Source organism: Puma concolor, chromosome A3 (genome assembly GCF_028749965.1).
Source record: "Puma concolor isolate L17-30 chromosome A3, mPumCon1.1.hap2, whole genome shotgun sequence".
NCBI lineage: Eukaryota > Metazoa > Chordata > Mammalia > Carnivora > Felidae > Puma > Puma concolor.
In genome coordinates, this window is record NC_141669.1 from 35,326,462 (window position 1) to 35,351,278 (window position 24,817).

Sequence of the window (24,817 nt, forward strand, 5' to 3'; positions counted from 1 at the left end):
CAATGATTCTTTAATCACAATAGCCATGCCAGGAAATTTTTCCCACGGAAGGTTGGATTTGCCAGGGGATTTCTGGCAAGGTCTGAGAGACACCTCTTCCTTAGTGGTGAGGGTGGCTGGCATAGAGAGAAAGGACCTAATATATAGGAAACTCTGAACATGTGCCAAACACTTTATGTATTCTTTTAAGCACAAGACTTTGCTATAGGTATCAATCCCTAATCGTATCTTGAAGAACTTGAGGCTCGGTGAGGATAAGTATCTTGCTCAAGGTCTTACAGCTAAATAGCCAAACTAGGAGTGAAGTTTGGGCTGGTTGATGACAAGTTTGTGGTGATCTGAACCACACAGCCTCCGGAGGTAGAGGTACCTTTGCTTCCTTTGAAGGTAAAGGCTTTTCCACCCTTTCTCTGCTTTGAGGGTTTCTTTTAATCTCCAAACATTTGCAAAACTCCATTATGGCAGTACCTCTTTGATATTAGGAGATATGTAAGTTTCATAGACAAAATCCTCGCATTCAAATCAGTACCTAGTTCTCTAACTATACTGAGCCCATCATTGGTATTTATGCTTTCAGATATGGAGCATGTACTATGTAGAAGACACCGGCCCAGGAGCTGGAGGTGGAAGAGGTTGAATATACAAAATCTAGAGGAAGGAAAAGGCCCTGGGTTCTGGCACCATCGTACTTCCTGCTCCTCCCCCCAAGTCTCTGAAACCTTTCAATGGGGGACTTCTGGATAAGACTGTTCCTAAGGAGAGGAGGTGGGTATAGATGGAGGAAGTTTTCTTGGCACCTTTTGCGCATTAAGTATGGTTAGTACAGTCACCACAAATACTTGCTAAGGTGCACAAAGTTGGGGAAATGAGAGAGCAGTACGGAACTAACAGAAATACAGAAATATTTGGAAGGGGGAAAAAGTGTTCATTTATTTAAAAATGATGGCATGGGGGCGCCTGGGTGGCGCAGTCGGTTAAGCGTCCGACTTCAGCCAGGTCACGATCTCGCGGTCCGTGAGTTCGAGCCCCGCGTCAGGCTCTGGGCTGATGGCTCAGAGCCTGGAGCCTGTTTCTGATTCTGTGTCTCCCTCTCTCTCTGCCCCTCCCCCGTTCATGCTCTGTCTCTCTCTGTCCCAAAAATAAATAAACGTTGAAAAAAAAAATAATAATAAAAATAAAAATGATGGAATGGTCAAAGGCTTTAAAGCTTGTGATCTGTTCCTTTGTAGTTTATGGTTTTCAGGTAGCCTTGTCACTTGGAAAAAGGCTTCTGGTTTAGAGAATTGTAGGCCAGAGGAAAGGGCTGAATTATAATCTCAATACTGCTACCAGTTTACTGGATGACTCCAGGTGAATTATTCAACCTATTTATGTGTCAGCACAGAAATGGAGACAGTGATGTCAGATATGTCACAATATGTTTTCCGTGGGATGTCCAGTAAAAGGATTATGATAAACAACAACTATTCAGTGCGCATAACAGAACACTTCTGCTTTTTTCTCTGGTTCAGAAGAGCTGACACAGGCTCACATTGTACCCATGGTATAAAACCCTTGGGAATCTGAAACATTATGGAGTTAATAAAAAGCAACAGACACCTGTTATTTACATAGTGCTCTATGCTGAATGATTTATAAAGCATTTTCATATATCATCACAACTGATTCTCAACTCACCTGTGAAATGAAATTAATGTTCCCATTTTATATCTGAAGAAACTTGGGTCACACATAATCAAGGTGATTCAGGCAAAGGTGCTTTATTTTTATTTTTTACTTTGCCTCAGCTATGTAGAAAATTATTTTTTTCACCTTAGTAATTTGTGATAACGGACCATCACAAATGCCATCACCATACAAACAAAACACAATCTTTTCTTAGGACACTTCCCATCCCTGCACAGACCCCACACCCAGAGTCACCAACATGTAGCTGTAAATCACCAGAAACTCCAAACAGCCCAGGAAGGGGAGGGATCATCTTTATGCTGATTATATGACAATGCCTGGGAGAAGTTTGGAAAGGATTGGCTTTTTAAAGAAAGTTGTTTGCGTTCATTTGGGGGATTGCCCCAGCTAAGATTCATCTCTATTTGTTTTTTGTTAGTTTCCTGTGAGGGAATTAAGGCTGAGGACACAGGGATTGCCTAGAGTATTAGCATGGGAAAATAATAATGATTTAGAAGCTTTAGACACATAACTAGTTAACAGTGCATCAGTGGCAAGGTGATTAAAACTATCTCCTCCTTTGTGGTTGGTGGTGAAAGGTAGGGTCCTGTTCCCCTATGGGCAAAAAGAACCCCCCACTCCCTTCTCTAAGGGCCTCTTTTCCTGGCAGGGCAGCACAGTGTGTAGGGCCTGTCTAGAGGTGAGGCCTCCACGTGGGGGGGGAGTGGGTTCTGTTCAACCCGGTTTTGGGGTGAACGCTGACAGACCTACCAATGCAGTTGGGGTAAACTTGGGAGGGCGTCAGTTTTTTCTACACTTGTCCCCAGTTGGGGCTTTCCCTGAGGATGCTGGAAGCACCTGGAGTCCTCTTGGCCCCAAGGTGTGCGTGACCCAGGACCACTGCATTAACGTCACCACGAGGAAGGTGCTCTGCGGCGTGCACTTAGTTGTACCCAAGTGTTTGCCCTGAGGCTGGTGCCCACGTGCTAGAGGTCTCGCATACAGGGGTCTCCCAGGGACGGAGCAGGGAGGAAGACCTGTCTGGAGGTGGCCAGGTGACAGGGTACACTGGCTGAGGCGGTACCGGCTCGGGAGAGCCTGAGCCCCTGCCCCCGCCCCAATTCTCTAACAGCCCCAGGTCCGCCTTTGCGAGTACAGGCCTCTGCTTCGGCCACGACCCTTGCCCTAGGGTACTCCACTTCCAGCAAGGGCCCCCAAGCTACCGCCCGCCCCAAGTCCTTGCTGGCCCCGCAGCGACCTCCCCCGGCCCGGCCCACTCGGCCTTGCAAGCCCGTCGCTGGGGGCGGTAACCTGCCCCCACCCCGTGGCGTCCCCTCCCCTTCACTTCCCCCTCCCCTCGGTCCCTCCCTCCCCTCCCCCCCGTGGCGAGGCGGCGGCGGCGGCGGCGGCGGCGGCCGAGGCTGAGGCGGCGGCGGCGGCTGCGGCGGCGGCGGCGGCGGGCGGGGCTCGGCTCGGGCTCCGCGGGCGGGCGGGCGGACATGGCGGCCAACATGTACCGGGTCGGAGGTAGGAAAGCTCGGCCCGACCCGGCCCGTCTGGGAGCGGGCTCGGGAGTGGGGGATCGGGGCGAGTTCACCCTAACCGCTGGGAGCCGCGGGCGACCCGGCCGAGGGCGCAGGGAGCGGGGGGCGCCGGGGCCCGCCGAAGGGGCCGGGGTTTCCCACCCCCGCCACCCGCCCCTCCCTCGACTGTGGCCGGCTGGGGGCCGGCGCCCACCCTGCCCCTCGCTCCCACCCCCGCTCAGTTTTCTAGGGCCAGGCCTGTACTTGGGGGTGTGAATCCTCAGACGCCCCCCTCCAGGACACCCGCATTGGGTATGGGCCGTCGAACCCCCTGATAGGGTGGTCTTTCCCCGCGTGGCTTCCAGGCTGTGGGGGTTGGAGAGGATGGGGGGACATCCCCCCCTCCTCTACTCCTTCTCCCCTTTAGTGGGAGTGTGGGGTGGGGGTGGGGGCGATGGGGGTTCAGCCAGGGGCACAGCCAGGGGCCTGTTTGTGGGGACGGGGCCCTGCACCTCTCCTTCCTCACCACCCCCTCCCGTTTCTTGCCCAGCCCCCCAAGATGGGACACAGTGGGGCCAGGGCACCGCAGCCAGAGGTGGGGAGTTGAGCTCTGCCTGGACGTTTGCTCTGGTGTCTGCCTCCTTCCCAGCCTTCTGCAGGAGAGAGAAATAAGGTCAAACAAACTTTCTCCCTACTCACGACGCCCTCCTCCCTCTTTCTTCGTAAAATAATAATTCAGATAAGTGGCGTGTTTGTGTGTGAGACTCGCTCTTCTCTGCTCATTAGTGAGCTCCTGATGGATGGTGGTGGGAATAGCCTGGCCAAATGAGGCCACTTTGCAGAAGAGAGACAGGAAAGAGCCACTGAGATAGACAATAACAACGCAGCCCAACCTTTCAAATAAACACACAGTGGGAAGTTTCCAGTGAGCCTATTAGATGAGAGGAAAAGCCACACTTGAAAATTTCTATCCTTTTTATTGAAAGCCGGTTGTGATTTCTTTACAACACAACCCTGCATGGATCTGGATTAAATATGGTAAAGAGTTTTTTAAAAGCCTGATACCATCTCTAGAGAGCTCTGTCAGAAAGTGAACCCCCTTTCATGTCTGTACACCCCTCTACCCCCCCATCATCTCAGACCTGTGGAAAAGTTTGTCAGTGTGCTTCCTCTTACCTGCTCAGCTCACTTGATTGGTTTTTGTTTTGTTTCGCTTTGTTTTTTTTAGTGATTGAAATGTACTTTGGGCTGCTAAGCTTTTCAAGATGCTCTAAATTTGTCTTAGGTCAATAGTTTTATGTGAGAAGCATACTCCAGGGTAAATTGGATTGAGGGAAAAGATGTGGGAGCAGTTACAGCATAAAAGACATGTTTAGTCAGCTCTGACTACTTAATGATAAGAGGGGTCTGTTTGTTTATTATTTAGTGATGGGTGGTGTGAAAGTTTAGGAGAACTTGATAAAACATGAATTGAGATGAAAATATTAGAGGAAAATAAGGGTCTGTGAGTAGTAGGCATATGAGAAAATATATTAAACTTGTATTACTAAATTTGCTTTTATCAGGGAACGAAGTCTGCACTTCATTTTGAAAGTGAATTTGCCTGATATAGAAAGTCATAGATTGACAAATGTGAACTTTCTGTTGAAAAGATTAAGCTCTTTACTTCCTTTAATTACAGATTATGTCTACTTTGAGAATTCCTCCAGTAACCCGTACCTCATCAGAAGGATAGAAGAACTCAACAAGGTATACACTGAGCTTTCTTGATTCTAATATTAAAAAATAATTGTTTTCCATTGAAGGGTAATTAGGTAAAGGGCATAAGAGGTGATTTTACTTTCAGTCCTAGAGTCTTTGAAAGTAGAGATTGCAGATTAGAGAGTTAGGCAGGATTCTGAATATTCTTTTACTTTTTATAATTACCTGTGATATTAAATTTACTGAGTAACATCTGCATATTTCTTCACATTGCTTGGAGCTTCTCAGAGCAGGTCATTCCTGTAATTCAGTCTCTTTTTATATTTAGAGTCATAATTGTATTTCTCCCTTTTTAGTGAATCATGATTTTCCTCTTCCATCTTTAGAAGGAGGAAGCTATGAAATCTAATATTGAAGGGAATTTGTAAAATTCTGGACTAGACTAATAAGAATACAGTTTTGGTATAATGCAAAGTAGCTTCCTACTTTAGGCCTTAGGTAAATAAAACTTTTATATTAAGGTTTGTCCCTGGTCGCTGGTGTCCAGGACATCAGAAGCATTGTGACTGTTTGCATATGAATGCAATGGTGGCTTATGAAAACAGTCATAAACTATATGAACCATAGATTACTAATGATGCTCTGTTTTCCTCCAAACCAACTGTGAAGCTTATTTGTACAGCTTATGAGAATTCATAGTGTTAAAATGTTGGCACTATCTAGCTGAAACCTTTCCCCCAAAGTACCATCTGGAGGCTGGTCCAGTTCTGAGCCCCAGGAAGTGGGGTGTGGTTTAGGGCATTTCTGGTTTATAAGCCCCGAGATCTTGGTTTGCTTCTGGAGATACCCCGTGGACCTTGCATTTGTAAAACTTTTGTCGTATTTTGAGACCACTACCGCCAAATGAAGAGAATGGTCTCAGGATTAGATCAGTCTGTGGGTGGGAACTGTTGGGGTGTCATTTTAACCTTTTTTACGTTATTGATGTAAAGGTGTAGGCAACTCGAAGCTGTTTATCAGTTTATGTAGACAATTAGGATACAAAAGAGAAATGTTGGCCTGTGAGACTGGTATTCTTTGGCTACTCCCTACCCCTCTGACCTCCACTTTCAGGGTCTCTGCCTTGCTCATATGGCTGCCAGCACAGTAGATTCTTGGCTGTTTTCATGTGCACCCACGTTAGGACCACCGAGTCATTTCTAATCCCCTGTACCTGCTCTGCCTTGCTCTTTTTTCCATATCATTTATCTATCACCTTCAAGTATACTTAATTATTGTGTTTATTTTCATTGCCTGTTTTCTCAGACTAGAATGTAAGCTCTTTGTGTGTAGTGATCTTTTCTGTTCACTAATGCATCCCAAGTGCCTTAGAATAAAGCGATTGGTACATAGTTAAGACATTCAGTGATTATTTGTTGAATTAATGAATTTCTCCAATGTCTGATGTTAATGCTTGCACAAAGCTTTTACTGTTTACAAATTATTTTGATTTGTTCGTTTTACAGATATTTCTGAGGACCTGCTACCTGCCAGGCATTTTTAGATATGCGCTTTTAGGAATTCAGGGGTGCACAAAAATAGGTCCGGTAGTGAGACAATCATCAGCCAAAGTATCCCACAATTAGAAGGAAAATTGCAGCTGTGCTAAATTTGCAAACATCAGGACATGGTGTTCTGGAAGCGTATAATCTTGGGGATTCACATTTGTTACTTTTTCTGAGCCTCAAAATAACCTTAAACCTTTAAGGTAGATGCATCATGGAGTGTTGTTTAGAGGTATGCAGTGGTAATATGACTGGATTGCACCCTCTAGCTTGAACTTGGCTCATTTCACACTCCTTTGTCGTCATAACACTGTTCACTTCAAAAGTATCCCTCAGGGCACCTGAGTGGCTTAGTCGGTTGAGCATCCGACTCCTGATCTCAGCTCAGGTCTTGATCTCAGGGTTGTGAATTCAAGCCCTGTGTTGGGCTCCATGCTGGGTGTGGAGCCTACTTAAAATAGTAATAATAATAATAAATTATATTTGAAAAACAGTGGCGCCTCGGCTTAGTCTGGTAAGCCTCTGACTCTTGATCTTAGCTCAAGTCTTGATCTGAGGGTCGTGAGTTCAAGCCTTACATTGGGCTCTGCGCTGGCATGAAGCCTACTTTAAAAACAAAAAAAAAAAAAAGAGGAACGCCTGGGTGGCTCAGTCGGTTAAGCGTCCGACTTCAGCTTAGGTCATGATCTCCTGGTCTGTGAGTTCGAGCCCTGCGTCGGGCTCTGTGCTGACAGCTCAGAGCCTGGACCCTGATTCGGATTCTGTGTCTCCCTCTCTCTCTGCCCCTCCCCTGCTCACGCTCTATCTCTCTCTGTCTCAAAAATAAGTAAAAACATTAAAAAAAAATTAAAAAAAAAAGAAAGTACCCTTGTCTTCCCATCTATAACTTCTTCCTGGTCCTCTGCTTTCAGCAGAGAGTCCTTATTATAATAATGGTTTTTGGGAGGCTGGGAATGACTGAACTGTGAGAGACTACAGTTTGTAATTTCAGACAGTGGCAATTTATTTATTTATTTATTTATTTATTTATTTATTTATTATTTTTTTTTTCAACTTTTTTCTTTTTATTTATTTTTGGGACAGAGAGAGACAGAGCATGAACAGGGGAGGGGCAGAGAGAGAGGGAGACACAGAATCGGAAACAGGCTCCAGGCTCTGAGCCGTCAGCACAGAGCCCGACGTGGGGCTCGAACTCACGGACCGCGAGATCGTGACCTGGCTGAAGTCGGGCACTTAACTAACTGCGCCACCCAGGCGCCCCCAGACAGTGGCAATTTAAATAGACGGATTATTGGTAAATAAGTGAGATTGACTAGTGTTAAATAGTGAATATTTACATAGGGCCTTTATTTTTGAAGGGATATGGAAAGGGTATCTCATTTATTTTAAAAAAATGTTTTATTTACTTTTGAGAGAGTACAAGTAGAGGAGGGGCAGAGGAGGGGAGAGACAGGGGATCCCAAGTGGGCTTTGGGTTGACAGCAGTGAGCCCAATGTGGGGCTTGAACCCACAAACTGAGATCATGACCTGAGTTGAAGTTGGGCGCTCAACCAACTGAGCCACCCAGTTGCCCCAAGATTTCTCATTTTAAAGAATTCATTAAACAAATATTTATTGAGTACTTGTTGTGTACCAGGCACTAGGCTAGCTGATACACAACAGTGAACAATATGGACCTATTTTCTGCCCCTCCTCATAGTCTCATGAGGGAGACACATGAAAGACAAGTTACCAGACATAAAAAAAAAAAAAAAAATAGTGGGGCGCCTGGGTGGCGCAGTCGGTTAAGCGTCCGACTTCAGCCAGGTCACGATCTCACGGTCCGTGAGTTCGAGCCCCGCGTCGGGCTCTGGGCTGATGGCTCAGAGCCTGGAGCCTGTTTCTGATTCTGTGTCTCCCTCTCTCTCTGCCCCTCCCCCGTTCATGCTCTGTCTCTCTCTGTCCCAAAAATAAATAAACGTTGAAAAAAAAATTAAAAAAAAATAGTGAAAATGATGTTAACTTTTAAGAAGGAAATAAACAAGGATCTTAACATAGAGAATAACAGGGGTCACTCCTTTTGGATAGAAGGGCAAAGGATTTTTTTTTCATTGAAGTTTATTTATTTATTTTTGAGAGAGAGCAAGAGAAAGTGAGAGCGTAAGAGAGACAGAATCCCAAGCAGGCTCTGCACTGTCCACGCAGAGCCCAACAAAGGGCTTGAACTCACGAAGCAAACCATGAGATCATGACCTGAGCTTAAACCAAGAGTTGGATGATTAACCTACAGAGCTACCCAGGTGCCCCAGAAGGGGAAAGAATTTTAAGGACACTGAAGTTGAGTCCTAAAGGATGAGAAAGGTAGCCATGGGAGAGAGCCCACACAAATGTTCCAGATACAGGCCCTGAGAGTAGCATAGGTCAAATTGGCAAAGTGAGGAAAATTAACATGATGGAAAATCCCAGTAATGAATTTAAGAGTACTTGATGTGTTCCAATTGATAAGCCAGGATAAGAAAGGACATTTACCTAGGAGTGCTTGGCTTGCCTCAGTCAGTGGAACATGCGACTCTTGGTCTCAGGGTTGTGAGTGCAAGCCCCATGTTGGGTGTAGAAATTACTAAAAATAAATAAAATTTAGGGTGCCTGGGTGGCACAGTCAGTTAAGTGTCTGACTCTTGATCTCGGCTCAGGTCAGGATCTCACAGTTTAAGTTCCAGCCCCACATTGGGCTCTTCGTTGGTGGCGTGGAGCCTGCTTGGGATTCTCTCTCCCTCTCTCTGCCCCTCATCCGCTCGTTCTCTCTCTCTCTCTCCCTCCAAATAAATAAACTTAAAAAAAATTTTTTAATAAAAAAATAAAACAAAAATAAATAAATTTTAAGAAGATAGTTACTAAAATAGGTTAATGTCCTTTCTTTTTTTCTTTAAAGTTTTTATTTATTTAATTTCTACACCTAACATGGGGCTTGAGTTTATGACCCTGAGATCAAGAATTGCATTTCTTCTAATTGTGCCAGCCAGGCATCTCTAGTAATTATCTTCTTTTTTTTTTTTTAATTTAAAAAAAAAATTTTTTTTTTTTAACCTTTAATTTATTTTTGAGACAGGGAGAGACAGAGCATGAACAGGGGAGGGTCAGAGAGAGGGAGACACAGAATCCAAAACAGGCTCCAGGCTCTGAGCGGTCAGCACAGAGCCCGACGCGGGGCTCTAACTCATGGACCGCGAGATCATGACCTGAGCCGAAGTCGGCCGCTTAACCGACTGAGCCACCCAGGTGCCCCTTTTTAAAATTTTTTTAATGTTTACTTTTATTTTTGACAGACAGAGAGAGACAGAACATGAGTGGGGGAGGGGCAGAGAGAGAGGGAGACACAGAATCCAAAGCAGGCTCCAGGCTCTGGGCTGTCTGCACCAAGGCCGATGCAGGGCTTGAACTCACACTGCGGGATCATGACCTGAGCTGAAGTCGGACGCTCAACCGACTGAGCCACCCAGGCGCCCCCTATTAATTATCTTCTGAATAGAATATGTGTGTGTGTGTGTGTGTGTGTGTGTGTTTAATTATTTTATTTTATTTTATTATTAAAAAAAATCTTTTTTGGTGTTTATTTTTGAGAGAGAGAGAGAGACAGTGCAAGTGAGGGAGGGACAGAGAGAGAAGGCGACACAGAATCTGAAGCAGGCTCCAGGCTCTGAGCTGTCAACATAGAGGCCAACACGGGGCTCAAACCCTCAAACCTAGAGATCATGACCTGAGCCGAAGTCAGACGCTTAACCAATTGAGCCAGCCAGGTGCCCCTTGTGAAGATAATCTTTTGGAGGGTGAATATAAGATTAAAATAGAAACAACTTTTGGTATATTTTATTTAGTCTTTATCTAGGTTGGATGTTGCTCCTACTTCTAAAGATTGCATCTGCTGGCCTCCAGGGTGGTAGGGCAGTGGGGGGGTGGGCTGGGGGAGCTCAGTTGGTTGAGTGGCCAAGTCGTGATTTCAGCTCAAGTCCATGAACCCAGAGTCGTAGGATCGAGTCCTGCATTGGGCTTTGTGTTGAGCATGGAGCCTGTTTAAGATTCTCTCTGTCCCTCTATTCCTCTCCCCTACTCTGGCATTTACTCTCTCTCAAATTAAAAAAATTAAAAAAAAAAAGATTGCACTGCATTCATGTTGAGAGAAAGCTGTGTGCACATAATAGTGTAGTGTCAGGAAGTTTGGGAAGTTAAACTTGTGGAAAAATTTGTTATTTGCTACTAAAATTCTTTTGGTGTGTATGCTGTATTATTTGTGTGTATCTTCATATTCTGTATATTTTATTAGCCCTATGACTTGCTCTGAGATTCATTTTGCTGTTTCTAGTCTTATGGTTTTTTTGGGGGGGGGGGGCGGGGAGAGGGGAATCACTAATTTCTTTGAGAATCTGATGACACCCTCTGCCTCCAACTACGTTTGCACATAATTTCAGGAGAGTCCCTCAAAGCCCTTTCATGAAACCCAGGTTGAGACCTCTCCTACCATTTTAGATCTCTTGGGAAAAAGGACAGAAATTGGGAAAGCACCTTTTCACTTGTTCTTTAGTTTGAGCAAACCACAGACGTTTTGAAATGGAAAGTGTGTGTGTGTGTGTGTGTGTGTTTAATAATGTACCTTCTAAGTCTGGGATAGAAACAGACATGAGTATGACTAAAATGATTTTAGAGCTTAAGAAAAGCCCCTTATTGCTAGAGGATATTTCAGTAAACATGCTTGACGGAACGGGATTTAAGAGGCTGCAATGCACATGGAGAAAAGAATACAGAAGAAAAGTTGACATCCACTGTGGGTTCTTCTTTACACATGTCCCTGCTTTTCCCACCTATGTGGTTTTCCCTGGTCCTTCTTTTTTCTTGGACACTCAGCTTTCCATGCTTCACCTGTTGGACTCCTTTCCTTCTTTCCTAGGACTCTACCCCCTTTCCTCTGCCTTCCCCCAGTGGGTTGCTCTTCCTGCTTCCATGAGTGAGAGAAGTAGAGTCTGGAGGGGAAAGGAAGTTGTAAAGGAAAATATGAGTGGCAATATTGTCAGGCACATTTTACATTTATGCTTTAGTTGCGGGGAACTGGTGAAGGTTTCTAATCAGGTGAGGGACATGATTCCAACTGGGCTTTGGAGGGTTGGAAAGGAGATGATGTGAATAGACATCCTTGCTAGAGTGGAGGCTTCGTGAGGGTGGGCACTATGTATCTGTGGAGCTCAGCTCAGTGCTTGGGCACAGAGGAAGGTCTCAAAAGAAATGTGGTGAGTTGAAAGAATAGCCAGACTTTTATATATACCAAATTTTTTTTCACTTTTTAAAAGTAATCTCTACACCCAATGTGGAGCTCGAACTCACAGCCCTGAGATCAAGAGTCAGATAGATGCTCTACTGACTGAGCCAGCCAGGCACTCCTAACCTAGGTTTTTAGAGCAGTGCTTGGAGAACTATTTGTGGTGAAAGATTTTTTTTTTTTAACGTTTATTTATCTATTTTGAGAGGGAGAGAGAGAGGCAGACAGAGAGGGAGAATGAGAATCCAATCAGGCTCTGCACTCTCAGCACCAAGCCTGACACGGGGCTCCATTCCATGAAACGAGAGATCATGACCTGAGCAGACATCAAAGTTGGATGCCCAACTGATTGAATCCCCCAGGCACCTTGTGGTGAAAGACTTTTAAGAATGTTCACTATCTGGGGCACCTGGGTGGCTCAGTTGGTTAAGCATCCGACTTCGGCTCAGGTCGTGATCTCACGGTTTGTGAATTCAAGCCCCAAGTTGGGCTCTGTGCTGACAGCTCAGAGCCTGGAACCTTCTTCGGATTCTGTGTTTCCCTCTCTCTCTGCCCCTCCCCTGCTCGCACTCTGTCTGTCTGTCTCTCTCAAAATAAATAAACATTAAAAGAATGTTCACTATCTCAGACTGCTTTTATAAAATGAAAATAAATAATAGAAAAATGAAGTTTAAAATAAGCTTATAAAACCACAAGCCTTCATTTTTCATTAGTAGGTTCAACAGATTAAAATTAACTATCAGATGCTCTAATACACACTCTCACTCTCAGTTCTCATTAATTACACAGCAACAGTTGTAGACTGGGTCTTGGACCATCCTTTGAGTAGCTCAACTTTAGAGGAATGCTGGAGGGTGTGTGTGTGTGTGTGTGTGTGTGTGTGTGTGTGTGTGTGTGTGTGTGTGTGTGTTTTGTATGTGTATTTGTGGAGGGGAAGAGGTGTGTGTGTGTGTGTGTGTGTGTGTGTTTTGTATGTGTATTTGTGGAGGGGAAGAGGTGTGTGTGTGTGTGTGTGTGTGTGTGTGTGTGTGTGTGTGTGTGTGTGTGTGTTTTGTATGTGTATTTGTGGAGGGGAAGAGGAACACTGTAGTTGCAAAGTACCTAATGGCCAAGTGTGTACATGGTTCAGAAGAGACTTTATTTTTTTAATTTTTAAAAAACGTTTATTTTAAAAATTTTATTTTTTTAAGTTTATTTATTTCTGTGTGTGAGAGAGAGAGAACACAAGTGGCAGAAGGGCAGAGGGAGAGGGAGATACGGAATCTCAAGCAGGCTCCAGGCTGAGCTGTCAGCACAGAGCCTGATGTGGGCTGGAACCCACGGACTGTGAGGTCGTGACCTGAGCCGAAGTTGGACGCTCAACCGACTGAGTCACCCGGGCACCCCTAAATGTTTTTTAAAAAAAAATTTTTTTGTTTTACATTTTTATTTATTTTTGAGAGACGGACACAGCACAAGTAATCAGGCTCCATGAGCTGTCAGCACAGAGCCTGATGTGGGCCTCGAACTCACAAACTGTGAGATCATTACCTGAGCCCAAGTCAGACGCTTAACCGACTGAGCCACCCAGGTGCCCCGTAATGTTTGTTTTTTATTATATTTGAGAGAGAGAAAAAAGAATGCGTGGGGGAGGGGCAGAGAGCGAGGGAGACAAGAGGATCTGAAGTGGGCTCTGCCCTAATAGAGAGCTCAATGCAATGTGGGGCTGGAACTCACAGACTGTTAGATCATGACCTGAGCCAAAGTCAGGTCCTTAACTGCCTGAGCCACTCAGGTGCCCCAAAACTGTTTATTTTGAACTGTGCCCCTCCACCCCAAGCAGTTTTGAATTCGTTTTTGTAGAGTATTCCTAGTGGAGGAACTCACTAGAAAGGCAGAAAAGATATGCCACTAGACACTTGCTTTGGGTTTTGAATGTGCTTTTGTCTTAAAACAAAACTGATAAAGAGCTTATAATTGTAGTCATTGATAGATTTTATTTACAAGAAGTATTGACCTGTTCATTTATTAGATTGCTGGATCATTACTTCTGGAGGATGTATTTGATCACAATATTGTGAAATATGGAAGCACTTTGGTTAGGATTTAATATGATTTCAATTCAAAGGGCAATATTTCTCCATGACTATTTCTCACTCTAAAATACTGCTGCTGAACTTCATAAAATTGACAAATTTACTGTAGCATAAGTATATTCTTATTTCTTTATGTCTGAATATATCTGTAAGCCCAGAGAAATTCTGAAAATTTGTTCTCATATTTGTTTGAAATTGGAAATCACAATAGCATTTTACTGTAATCTATGTGTTTTTACAAGGAACTTTGTAATGAATGACTGACCTTGAAAGTTCTCAGAATTCATAAGGAATAGGAGGAGAGTAGGAACCTGGGCCCCAGCTGCAGCAAATTACAACCTAACTGAATATTGGCTGTATTCTAGACTGTAGTCAAAAATAAATAAGAACTTCAGCGTTCATAACTCAGAGATTTTAATACTTTCATATGTGAAGGTAAACTAAGTACTGCTGAGAAGATCAACTATTACAGATTCATAGACTTAACCAGGGCTGGAGAATGCTTTTCCAGGTCTTCTGCTCCATTCTGTCTGACGGCTGCCCGAACCTACAGGGCTTCACCATCATGAAACATGGGGGTGTTCTGGAGAGGGCTGGATGATTTTACTTTTAGCCTCTGCTTCTGGGAGTGGGATATGTTTTGCTGTCTCAAGTAAGTTACGTTGTGGCTCTGAAAATTTGGGGGATTAGTTTCTCAGGGCTAAGCAGATTTAAGCATCTGGCTTTAGTCATTAAAGGGGTGTGATCACTTTAGATTAATTGATACTAGTAAGTTATTTAATTTTGACATTTCAGTTTAACTTGGAACCTTTGCAAATGCTGCACATCCTCATTTGAATTTTTTCAGCTCTCTGATTATCCTGCAGTTGTGGTTGGCACAGTGTAAATGAGATTGATCTTGTAATTGTGTTGTATTTAGTTTTGTTTTGTAAACTATTTGAGTCTATTCTTCGGTACAGATAACTTTTATTTTTCTTCTCTCTTAGACTGCGACGGGCAACGTGGAAGCAAAAGTAGTGTGCTTTTATAGACGGCGAGATATTTCCAACACGCTTATAATGCTTGCAGACAAGCATGCTAGTAAGTTAATTGTCTTGTTTTAATTAAAAAATGTTTGAAGTTTTTTGTTTTCCATGATAGGAGGAAAAATACTTTTTGTTACCTGTACTTTTTTGCCTTTCCATTTGTCTTCCTCTTAGTTTAGGTGGGAGTAATTTTTTCAGTGGTACTTGGTTTTAGTATATATTTTCTTTTCTTTTTTTTTTTTTTTAACGTTTATTTATTTTTGAGACAGAGAGAGACAGAGCATGAACGGGGGAGGGTCAGAGAGAGGGAGACACAGAATCCAAAGCAGGCTCCAGGCTCTGAGCTGTCAGCACAGAGCCCGATGCGGGGCTCAGAGCTCACAAGCTGTTGAGATCATGACCTGAGCTGAAGTCAGACGCTCAACCAGCTGAGCCACCCAGGCACCCCTACCCCTTTAATTTTTTAAAACAATAAACACAATGATAAAAAAAAGTGGCTTAAATTTTAAGAAAGAAGACATATGTGAAACATAAGTATAGTACTTTATTTTTAAGTTTATTTATTTATTTTGAGAGAGAGAGACAGCATGCAGGAGGGGCAGAGAGAAGGAGAGTGAGAATCTCAAGCAGGCTCTGCACTGTCAGTGCGGGCTCAAACTCAAGGAACTGTGAGATCATGACCTGAGCCAAAACCAGGAGTCGGACGTTTAACCGACTGAGGCACCCAGGCGCCCCAGTACAATACTTAATTTTGAAAGTAATTTTTGCCCTACAAAATATATGAGACTAGGACCATATGTCTGTGTGTTTTTCAGTTTGACACTGTGATCTGTAATACTCTGGTCTTGGGGATCCTGAAGCTTTTGGAGTGTTGCGGTTACGGGGTAGGAGAGGCTATTGTATACACAGGTTTATTCTGTGCCTGTGTGATAATTATTTACCCACTGTGTTGCTGGTTTAACCTGGAAGATTGATTGTCTCATAAGTTAAATTCCTACTATATTTTCTGCTGTAGTTCATAGTGTTTTTAGATTTCTGTTTATTGTATAAAAAGTGTTTATTATGATATGAGTTGTTCTATAATTACAAATTATATTTTGACAGATTCAGGGCATTCCTGTTTGTCCTTCCTGTATGAGACCAAAGTACTACTTTTTATTATTTTTTAAAATGCTTATTTATTTTGAGAGAGAGAGAATGAGCAGGGGAGGGGCAGAGAGGGTGGGAGAGATAGAGTCCTAAGCAGGCTATTTGTTGTCAGTATAGATCTGACTCAGGGCTCGATCTTACCAACTGCAAGATCATGACCTGAGTCAAAACCAAGAGTCGGGCATTTAAATGAGTGAGACACCCAGGCGCCCTGTCTGCTGACTGTTCTCAGCATGGCCACATTTTGTGCTATTTTAGGCATGTAGATGTAGAAAATCAGAATTGAATAGGCCCTTGGTATTGACCCTTAGAAATCAAATTTAAGAGATTTAGAAAAAAAAGAAAAAGATTTAGAGAGGGGGCGCCTGGGTGGCTCAGCAGGTTAAGCATCCAGCTTTGGCTCAGGTCATGATCTCACGGTTTGTGAGTTCAAGCCCCACATCGGGCTTTCTCCACTCTCAGTGCAGAACCTGTTTTGCATCCTCTGTTTTCCTCTCTCTCTGCCCCTCCTTCCTCTCCCCCCCTCAACAATAAGTAAACATAAAAAAAAAAAAATGTCAGTTGGTTTTTCTTTTTCTTTTTTTAAATGTCTTACTTATTTTTGAGAGAGAACATGAGCTGGGGAGGGGGAAAGAGACAGAGGATCAGAAGTAGGCTCTGCACTGACAGCAGTGAGCCCGATGTGGGGCTCAAACTCCCCAACTGTGGGATCATGACCTAAGCCAAAGTCATCTACTCAACCGACTAAGCCACCCAGGTGCTCCTCAGTTGATTTTTCTACCTTCTGAGCAATTTGTAGATCATTGGGTGGATTACTTCTATCTACATTTGCTTGTTTCTTCTATTATCTATTGAGTTTATTCTCAGAGGTAGCTATATGCTTAGGTATGGTGGAGTCAGAAGTATCTTGTATTTCTGTTGTTATTGACCAAAATTTCAGGTGGGGAGAATAAAACTGCTTGAATAGTTCTTGCTGTATAAAGAGGTTTTATAGGAGGATTAATGGAGAGAGTATCATGTATTTGAAAGATTTCAAAATTGGGCTTAAATTTCCTGAGCCTCAGTTTCTCCGTTTAAAAAAACTTTTCCATTTTCGACTCCTTTAAAACTTTTTATTACAGAAAATTTCAAATATACACAAGTACAGAGAAGTGTGTAATCCACCTGATGTTTCCATTACTTTGCTTTAACAGTTATCAATCAATGACCAATTAATTCATCTGTACCCCTACTTGCCCCTTATTTTGAAGCTCATCAGAGAAATCTTACCATTTCATCTGTAAATACTTCAGTATGTATTTCTAAAAGATATGGCTTCATTCAAACTTACAGAAAGTACCAAGAACATACAAGGAACTCCCATATGGCCTCTACCCAGATTCAGCAATTAACATTTTGCCCTATTGACTTTATTATTCTTATTATATGTATAAACTGAATCACTTGAGAGTAAGTTGGAGACATCAGTGTGTTTTTCCTAAATGCAAGGAAATTATTTTACATAACCACAGTATAGTAAACAATTCAGGAAACCTAATATTCACACAAAACCATTATTCATAGTCCTTAATCAAATTTTATGTACTAATGGTGTTCTTTATAGCTGTGTATGTTTTTTCTTAGTTTATTTATATTTATTTATAAATTTTATTTATTTATTTTGAGAGAGAGAGCACAAGTGGGGAAGGGGCAGAGAGAAAGAGAGAATCCCAAGCAGGCTCTGCCCCACCAGTGGAGAGCCCGATGTGGGGCTTGAACTCATGAACCATGAGATCATTATCTGACCCGCAGTTGGACATTTAATCGACTGAGCCACCCAGGTGCCCTTTATTTACTCATTTTATTTTATTTTATTTATTTTATATTTTATTTTATTTTATTAAAAAAAAATTTTTTTTTTCCAACGTTTATTTATTTTTGGGCATAGAGAGACAGAGCATGAACGGGGGAGGGGCAGAGAGAGAGGGAGACACAGAGTCGGAAACAGGCTCCAGGCTCTGAGCTATCAGCCCAGAGCCTGACGCGGGGTTCGAACTCACGGACCGCGAGATCGTGACCTGGCTGAAGTCGGACGCTTAACCGACTATGCCACCCAGGCGCCCCTATTTACTTATTTTAAATGTTTATTTATTTATTTTGAGAGAAAATGTGTGCCTAAGCAGGGGAGGAGCAGAGAGAGAATCCCAGGCAGGCTCTGCACTGTCATCGTGGAGCCCACAGACTGTGAGATCATGACCTGAGCTGAAAGCAAGAGTCAGACACTTAACCAGCTGAGCCACCCAGGTGTCCCTATTTTTCTTAGTTTAGAATAAAACCCAGACTCACACATTGTATTTTGTTGTCCTGTCTCCTTGATATGGAGCTAGTTCCTCAGTCTTTTTTTGTGTGTTTTTTGACCTTAACATTTTTCAAGAAAACAGGCCTGTTATTTTGTAGAACATGGCTCAATTTATGTTTGTCTAATGTTTCCTCATGATTAGATTTAGGGTATTTTCTTGTTTTTGCAGGCTATGTAATTTTTGTAGGGATGCCATGGAAGTCTTACTGTATCCCTCTCCATGCCTTATATTAGCAGACACATAATTGGGTTTGTCTTAATATTGATTGTGTTTGGTTTGATGACTTGGTCAAGGTGGTGTCCCTTTGTATTTAGTAAGTTATTTGGGGGGAGATTATTAGCAACTATGTGAATACCTTGTTCTTAATCTTTAGCCTACTCATTTTAGCATTCTTTGATCATTTGGGATTCTGTAAACATGCTCATGAAATATCTAGTTAGTTTTCACATTTTTCTTTTATAATTTCTTTTCTTCATTATTTAAAAAAACATTTTTTTTAAATGTTTATTTGTTTTTGAGAGAGAGAGAGAGAGAGAGAGAGAGAGACAGAGCATGAGCAGGGGAGGGGCAGAGAGAGAGGGAGACACAGAATCTGAAGCAGGCTCCAGGCTCCAAGCTGTCAGCACAGAGCACGAAGCGGGGCTCGAACTCAGGAACTGTGAGATCCATGACCTGAGCCAAAGTCAGAAGCTTAACCCACTGAGCTACACAGGCGCCCCTCTTCATTCATTATTTTAAATTGATACATAATTCACATAGCATAAAATCTGTTCTTTTGAAGTGAGCAATTGAGTGGCTTTTAGCATATTCACAAAGCTGAAACTATTACTGCTGTCTAATTTCAGAATGTTTTCATCATCCCCAAAGGAAATCAGTTACTTCCCCTTCCCCCTTCAGCCTCTGGCAGCCATTGATCCACTTTCTATCTCTATAGATTGGCCTTTTCTGGACATATTTCCTTTGATGGAATCATATAATATGTGTGTGGGTAGGTGTTTTTGTTGTTGTTGTTGTTGTTGTTGTTGTTTTTTAGTAAGCTCTACACTCTACCAGGGGTTTGAACTCAGGACCTCAAGATCAAGAACCTTCAGGTGCCTCTAATAATGTGTCTTCTTGTCTGGCTTTTTAAAATTTAGCATAATGTTTTCAAGTTTTTTCCATGTTATTGCCTGAATTCCTATCTATTCCTTCCTTCCTTCCTTCCTTCCTTCCTTCCTTCCTTCCTTCCTTTTTTCCTTGAGAGTGCAAGCAGGGGAGGGGCAGAGAGGGGCACAGAGATTCCAAAGCAGGCTCAGCTCTGATAGCTGACAGCAGTGAACCCGATGTGGGACTTGAACTCAGGAACCACAAGATCATGACCTGGGCTGAAGTCAGATGCTCAACCAACTGAGCCACCCAGGTGCCCCTATAAATATTTATTTTTGAGAGAGAGACAGAGAGAGAACACATGAACACTTGAGCTTGAGTGGGAGAGGGGCAGAGACAGAGGGATACAGAGGATCCGAAGTGGGATCCATGAAGTCATGAAATCATGACCTGAACTGAAGTTGGATGCTTAACTGGCTGAGCCACCCAGGCAACCCCCTTTTTTTCTTTTCTTTTCTTTTCTTTTCTTTTTTTTTTTTTTTTTTTATAGCTGAATGGTATTTCATTGGGTGGATATACATTTTGTTTACTCTTCAGTGGAAGGACAGTTTGGATTGTTTCACTTTCTGGTTATTTTGAATAATGCTGTTGTGAACATTCATATACAAATTTTTGTGTAGATATTCATTCATATATTTTCCCTCTATCCCTCATCGTTCTGTTGAAGATAGCAGGTTGTTCACCTACACAGGAATTTCCTTTGGTCTGGAGTTTGTTTATTGCATCTCTGTTGTGTCCTTTACCACATTTTTTCTGTAGACAGATGGTTAGGTCCAGATTCTAGAGGATCTAAATCCACATGGTTATTTTGGAGGGGAAATGGGGTAAGGGATGCCAGATTACTTCATGAGGTAGTATGTGTGTACTTCTCTCATGATGTCCATAATGTATTGTTTCCTGTGTCTCATTTTTTTTAACACTTTACTTTGAAATAACTTTTACAGAAAAATTATTAAAAACATTACCAAGAAATCCCATATATTCTCCACCCAGATTCCCAAAATGTTAACATTTTACTCTTTGCTCTATTATATCTATATACGTACTAGTTTTTTTGAGCCATTTAAGTTGAAGACATATTTCCCCTAATTCCGAAAGATACTTCAGTGTATATCTTTTAAAAACAAGCAGATTTTCTTACCTAACCAAGCATGATAATACTCTAATCTGTAGTAGACTTAGGTTTTGCAAAATTTCCTACTAATGCCTTTTAAAGCAAAAAATAAAAATAGAATTTTTTTTTAAAGAATTATTTTTTTTGGGGCGCCTGGGTGGCGCAGTCGGTTAAGCGTCCGACTTCAGCCAGGTCACGATCTCGCGGTCCGTGAGTTCGAGCCCCGCGTCGGGCTCTGGGCTGATGGCTCAGAGCCTGGAACCTGTTTCCGATTCTGTGTCTCCCTCTCTCTCTGCCCCTCCCCCGTTCATGCTCTGTCTCTCTCTGTCCCAAAAATAAATAAACGTTGAAAAAAAAAATTATAAAAAAAAAAAAAGAATTATTTTTTTGTAATTTCTTCAACTAGCATGGGGCTTGAATTCAGAACTCTGAGACCAGGAGTCACATGCTGTATTGACTGAGCCTATCAGGCTCAGAATTTTTAAGGTATCTTTTTGTAATGTTATTAATCATTGATTGATGATTGCCTGGATTAATTCATTAAAGTTGTGAAAATTATGCTTTCTATCATAATTCTATCATCCCCTCATTTTTATTTATTTATTTGTTTGTTTGTTTGTTTATAATTTATTTTGAGAAAGAGTACAGAGAGAGACAGGATCCCAAGCAGGCTCCATGCTGTCAGCACAGAGCCTGATGTAGGGCTTTATCCCACAAACCATGAGATCATGACCTGAGCCAAAATCAAGAGTTGGATGCTTAACTGACTGAGCCACCCAGGTGCCCCTTATCCCCTAATTTATTGGCATAGACTATTTCTGTGAAGAGAATTTTCCCTGTGTCAGCTATCATGTTAATCTTCAGGTTCAGATCTTCTAGGAAAGGCAGGTTGAATTAAAGTCTTGATGTGCTTTTTCCTTTTTTCAGTTATTACCAGTTTTCAAAAATAATGAGGTGATTCCTGGTATCCTGCAAAGAGAATGGTTCTTGGATCATTTTGAAATGATCTTTGTAGTCTTTGTTATGTTACTTGCTTTTTTGATATGACAAGATGTTCCAGGCTCATCTTTTAAATTTCTTGCCCCAGACCTCATCTCTGGAGCCCTGGTTCCTTTTACTGGGAAATGGTCTTAGTGACCATAGTCTGAGCATTAAGGGAGAGACTCTTTGAGAGAGGGCGGTGCTATATCTAGATGACCATGTACTTTAAACAGATTGGATATTTGATGATAGTATATTTATAAGGATGAAAAGAAGTCAGACTATAGTCTTATTACCAATTCTTTACTAAGGTAATTTCACTAAAAGCCAGAGTACATACTTTAAAAAGCATTTCTATTAGAAAAGGAATTTTGTTTTAAAAAAATAGTTTCAGATGGACACGGTTCTTAGGACTGTTGGAATTTTCAAATATGAAATTCATTGGTATTCTTGATAACTTTTTTATATTTTATATAGCTTTATATTCGTTATAGTTTTAGATTTTTTTTTTTGATGTATTGTATACTTCTTTTTTAAAGTGTTAGTTTTTTTTTTTTTTTTAATGTTTTATTTTTGAGAGAGAGAGCATGAGCAGGAGAGGGTCAGAGAGAGAGGGGGACCGAGGATCTGAAACAGGTTTTGTGCTGACAGCAGTGAACCGAGGTGGGGCTCAGCTCACAAACCTTGAGATCATGACCTGAGCTGAAGTCAGACGTTCAACCCACTGAGCCACCCCAGTGCCCCAACATATTGTATACTTTTATATTGTGATTCTTAAAATGCAAAGCTTTAGAAAGTTAAATTTTATGTCACCTTTCTTTTTATTTAAACTGTTTGGCAGAAGGTAAAGTGTTTACTGTACTTACCGCTCTGCTCTCTTCCTTCCTTAGAATTTTCTTCCCAGCTTTTCCATTGTTATGTCACTTACTGTGGGCTGAAGTTGGGACACAGGGAAGTGAGTGAAAATAGTTATTTTCTGATGAATGCTCATTCTGTTTACTCCTGTGTTTCCACTACAATAAGCATACACTTGGAGCTCTGTGAAGGCAGAAAAGGAAAGAAGATGGGAATTTATATTTATTCCAACTCAAAATTGTAAAACCAGGATTAGCTCTTGGAGAGAACTGGAAAGAGGCTGATCCTACCTACCTTAAGTCATGTTCATATTGTTACCATGTTGTTAATAATTCTTGGCATTTTTGTGTTACCGTTTTGAGTAGAATCAGAAAGTAGTGTTGACATTCTTTTTCTTTTTTTTTGACATTCTTTTTTTTCTTTTAGGTTTATTACTATTATTTCTTTTAGTAATCTCTATACCCACTGTGGGGTTTGAACTGTGACCCTGAGACCAAGAGTCACATATTCTTCCGACTGAGCCAGCCAGGTGCCCCTTGACATTATTTTTAAAATTTTAAATAATGAGACATTTCAGGATGTGTTAATCTTATTAATCGATAAGGTTATAGATTTGTTACAGGTAAAAGGTGACGTGACTTCTATACCCAGTTCTTATCTCATCCCGGTCTGAGTCATGTTCTCATAAGATGTTTTGGTGTCAAAGGGCGTATGGGGAACTTAATTTTTTTTAAAGATTCTCATAATACATGATTTATAATTATTAAAAAGATATAGAATGTTTATTATATTTTATAGGTATTTTGGACTTAAGTAGGATTTTATAAAAAGAATTGCACCTCTTTTTAAAAGATTTGTAACCAGGGGCGCCTGGGTGGCTCAGTCGGTTAAGCGTCCGACTTCAGCCAGGTCACGATCTCGCGGTCCGTGAGTTCGAGCCCTGCGTCAGGCTCTGGGCTGATGGCTCAGAGTCTGGAGCGTGTTTCCGATTCTGTGTCTCCCTCTCTCTCTGCCCCTCCCCCGTTCGTGCTCTGTCTCTCTCTGTCCCAAAAATAAATAAACGTTGAAAAAAAAAATTTTTTTAAAGATTTGTAACCAGTAATCACAACTGATCGTTAAAATACTGAAACCGATTGTTTTGAATATATCTGCATTGTCCTTTCCAGCTTTCTTTCCTGGTCTTAGCACACAGTTTGTACCTTCTGAGTGCTCAATGTTAAGTTCTTTACTGTTGGGAACCTGGTCTTGATCATTTTTTGAGGCTTCATGTGTCTTATTCATTACATTTGTTGATATAAATATTTGTGGCTTTAAACTCAGCAGCGAGGGGAATAGATCTGAACAGCCAGACTATCAGTCATTTTGTTTTAACATCTTGGTTGGCTGAAAAGAATCTGTGAGGGTTTTCAAATGTGGTCCCCAAATTCTTTGACATTCCTTCCATTGTTAGATGGGGTCTCTGTCATTGTGTGGCGTGACAGTGTGGTGGAAGTAATGCTATGTGACTCCCAAGGCTAAGTTAAGTCATAAAAGGCCGTGCAGCTTCTGCCTGGTTCCCTTGGAATGTTTGCTCTCAGGATACTCCTGTTGGGAAGTCAGCCACCATACTGTGAGAAGGCCAAGCCACATGGAGAGGCTATGGATAAATGCCATGGTTGACAGCCCTAGCTGAGAGCCCAGGTGGTAGACATGTGGCTGAAGGAGCCAGTTGATCTGGCCTCACCCATTTGAGTTCCTGTTCAGGCCCTGGTCATTGTGAAGCAAAAGCAAGACTGTTGTGCTGTGTCCGAATTCCTTACCCACTGAACTTGTGCGCAAAATATAATAGTCGTTGTCTTGTGCCATCAAGTTTTAGGGTGATTCGTAACTCCGCAGTAGTTAACTGGAACAGGATCATAATAGATTTTCTTTTTTTGTGTAATTTCGATGACAGTTTAAGGTCAATATCAAAGTTTATGACTGTTTACTAAAAATATTTAATGAACTATTAGTTTTCTTTAAGTAAACCTTGTTTTCTTTTGATACATTGACTTACACTGAATATTTTCCTCTTACTTAATTTTTGGCCACAGTGAGCACAAGTCGGGAAAAATACCCTCTTTATTATTCTGACGTGAAATCCATCGATAGTATAACTTATAATGTAAACAACAAAACCAACAATATTATGTTCTGATATATAAAGTAAAAAAGTAAACTAATAGACTATAATAATGGAATATGTAATGTAATAAGATCATACATACTGTATTTCAGTCTGTGTAAATAGTGGGGCATGACTATAGTGGAAGACTGTGGAATTATGAAATGTCTGCATGCATGCATGGTATTGCTAGCAATGCAGCACTTATAGATTAGACTGAAATGTTATATTAGGAACTCTGGAGACTTTTCAGAATGGTGCTCTTG

The 24,817-nt window shown here is 41.9% G+C and overlaps 1 protein-coding gene across 1 annotated transcript in view; it reads left to right on the plus strand.

The window, feature by feature from the left end:
• The first annotated feature begins 3,102 nt into the window (after positions 1-3,102).
• Positions 3,103-24,817, plus strand: part of MTA3 (metastasis associated 1 family member 3) — a 146,907-nt gene continuing 125,192 nt past the window's right edge. The window contains exons 1-3 of the mRNA XM_086700470.1: positions 3,103-3,195; positions 4,873-4,940; positions 14,786-14,879. Coding sequence (XP_086556596.1) covers positions 3,168-3,195; positions 4,873-4,940; positions 14,786-14,879 — 190 coding nt within the window. The 5' untranslated portion in view covers positions 3,103-3,167. The remainder of the gene's footprint in view (positions 3,196-4,872; positions 4,941-14,785; positions 14,880-24,817) is intronic.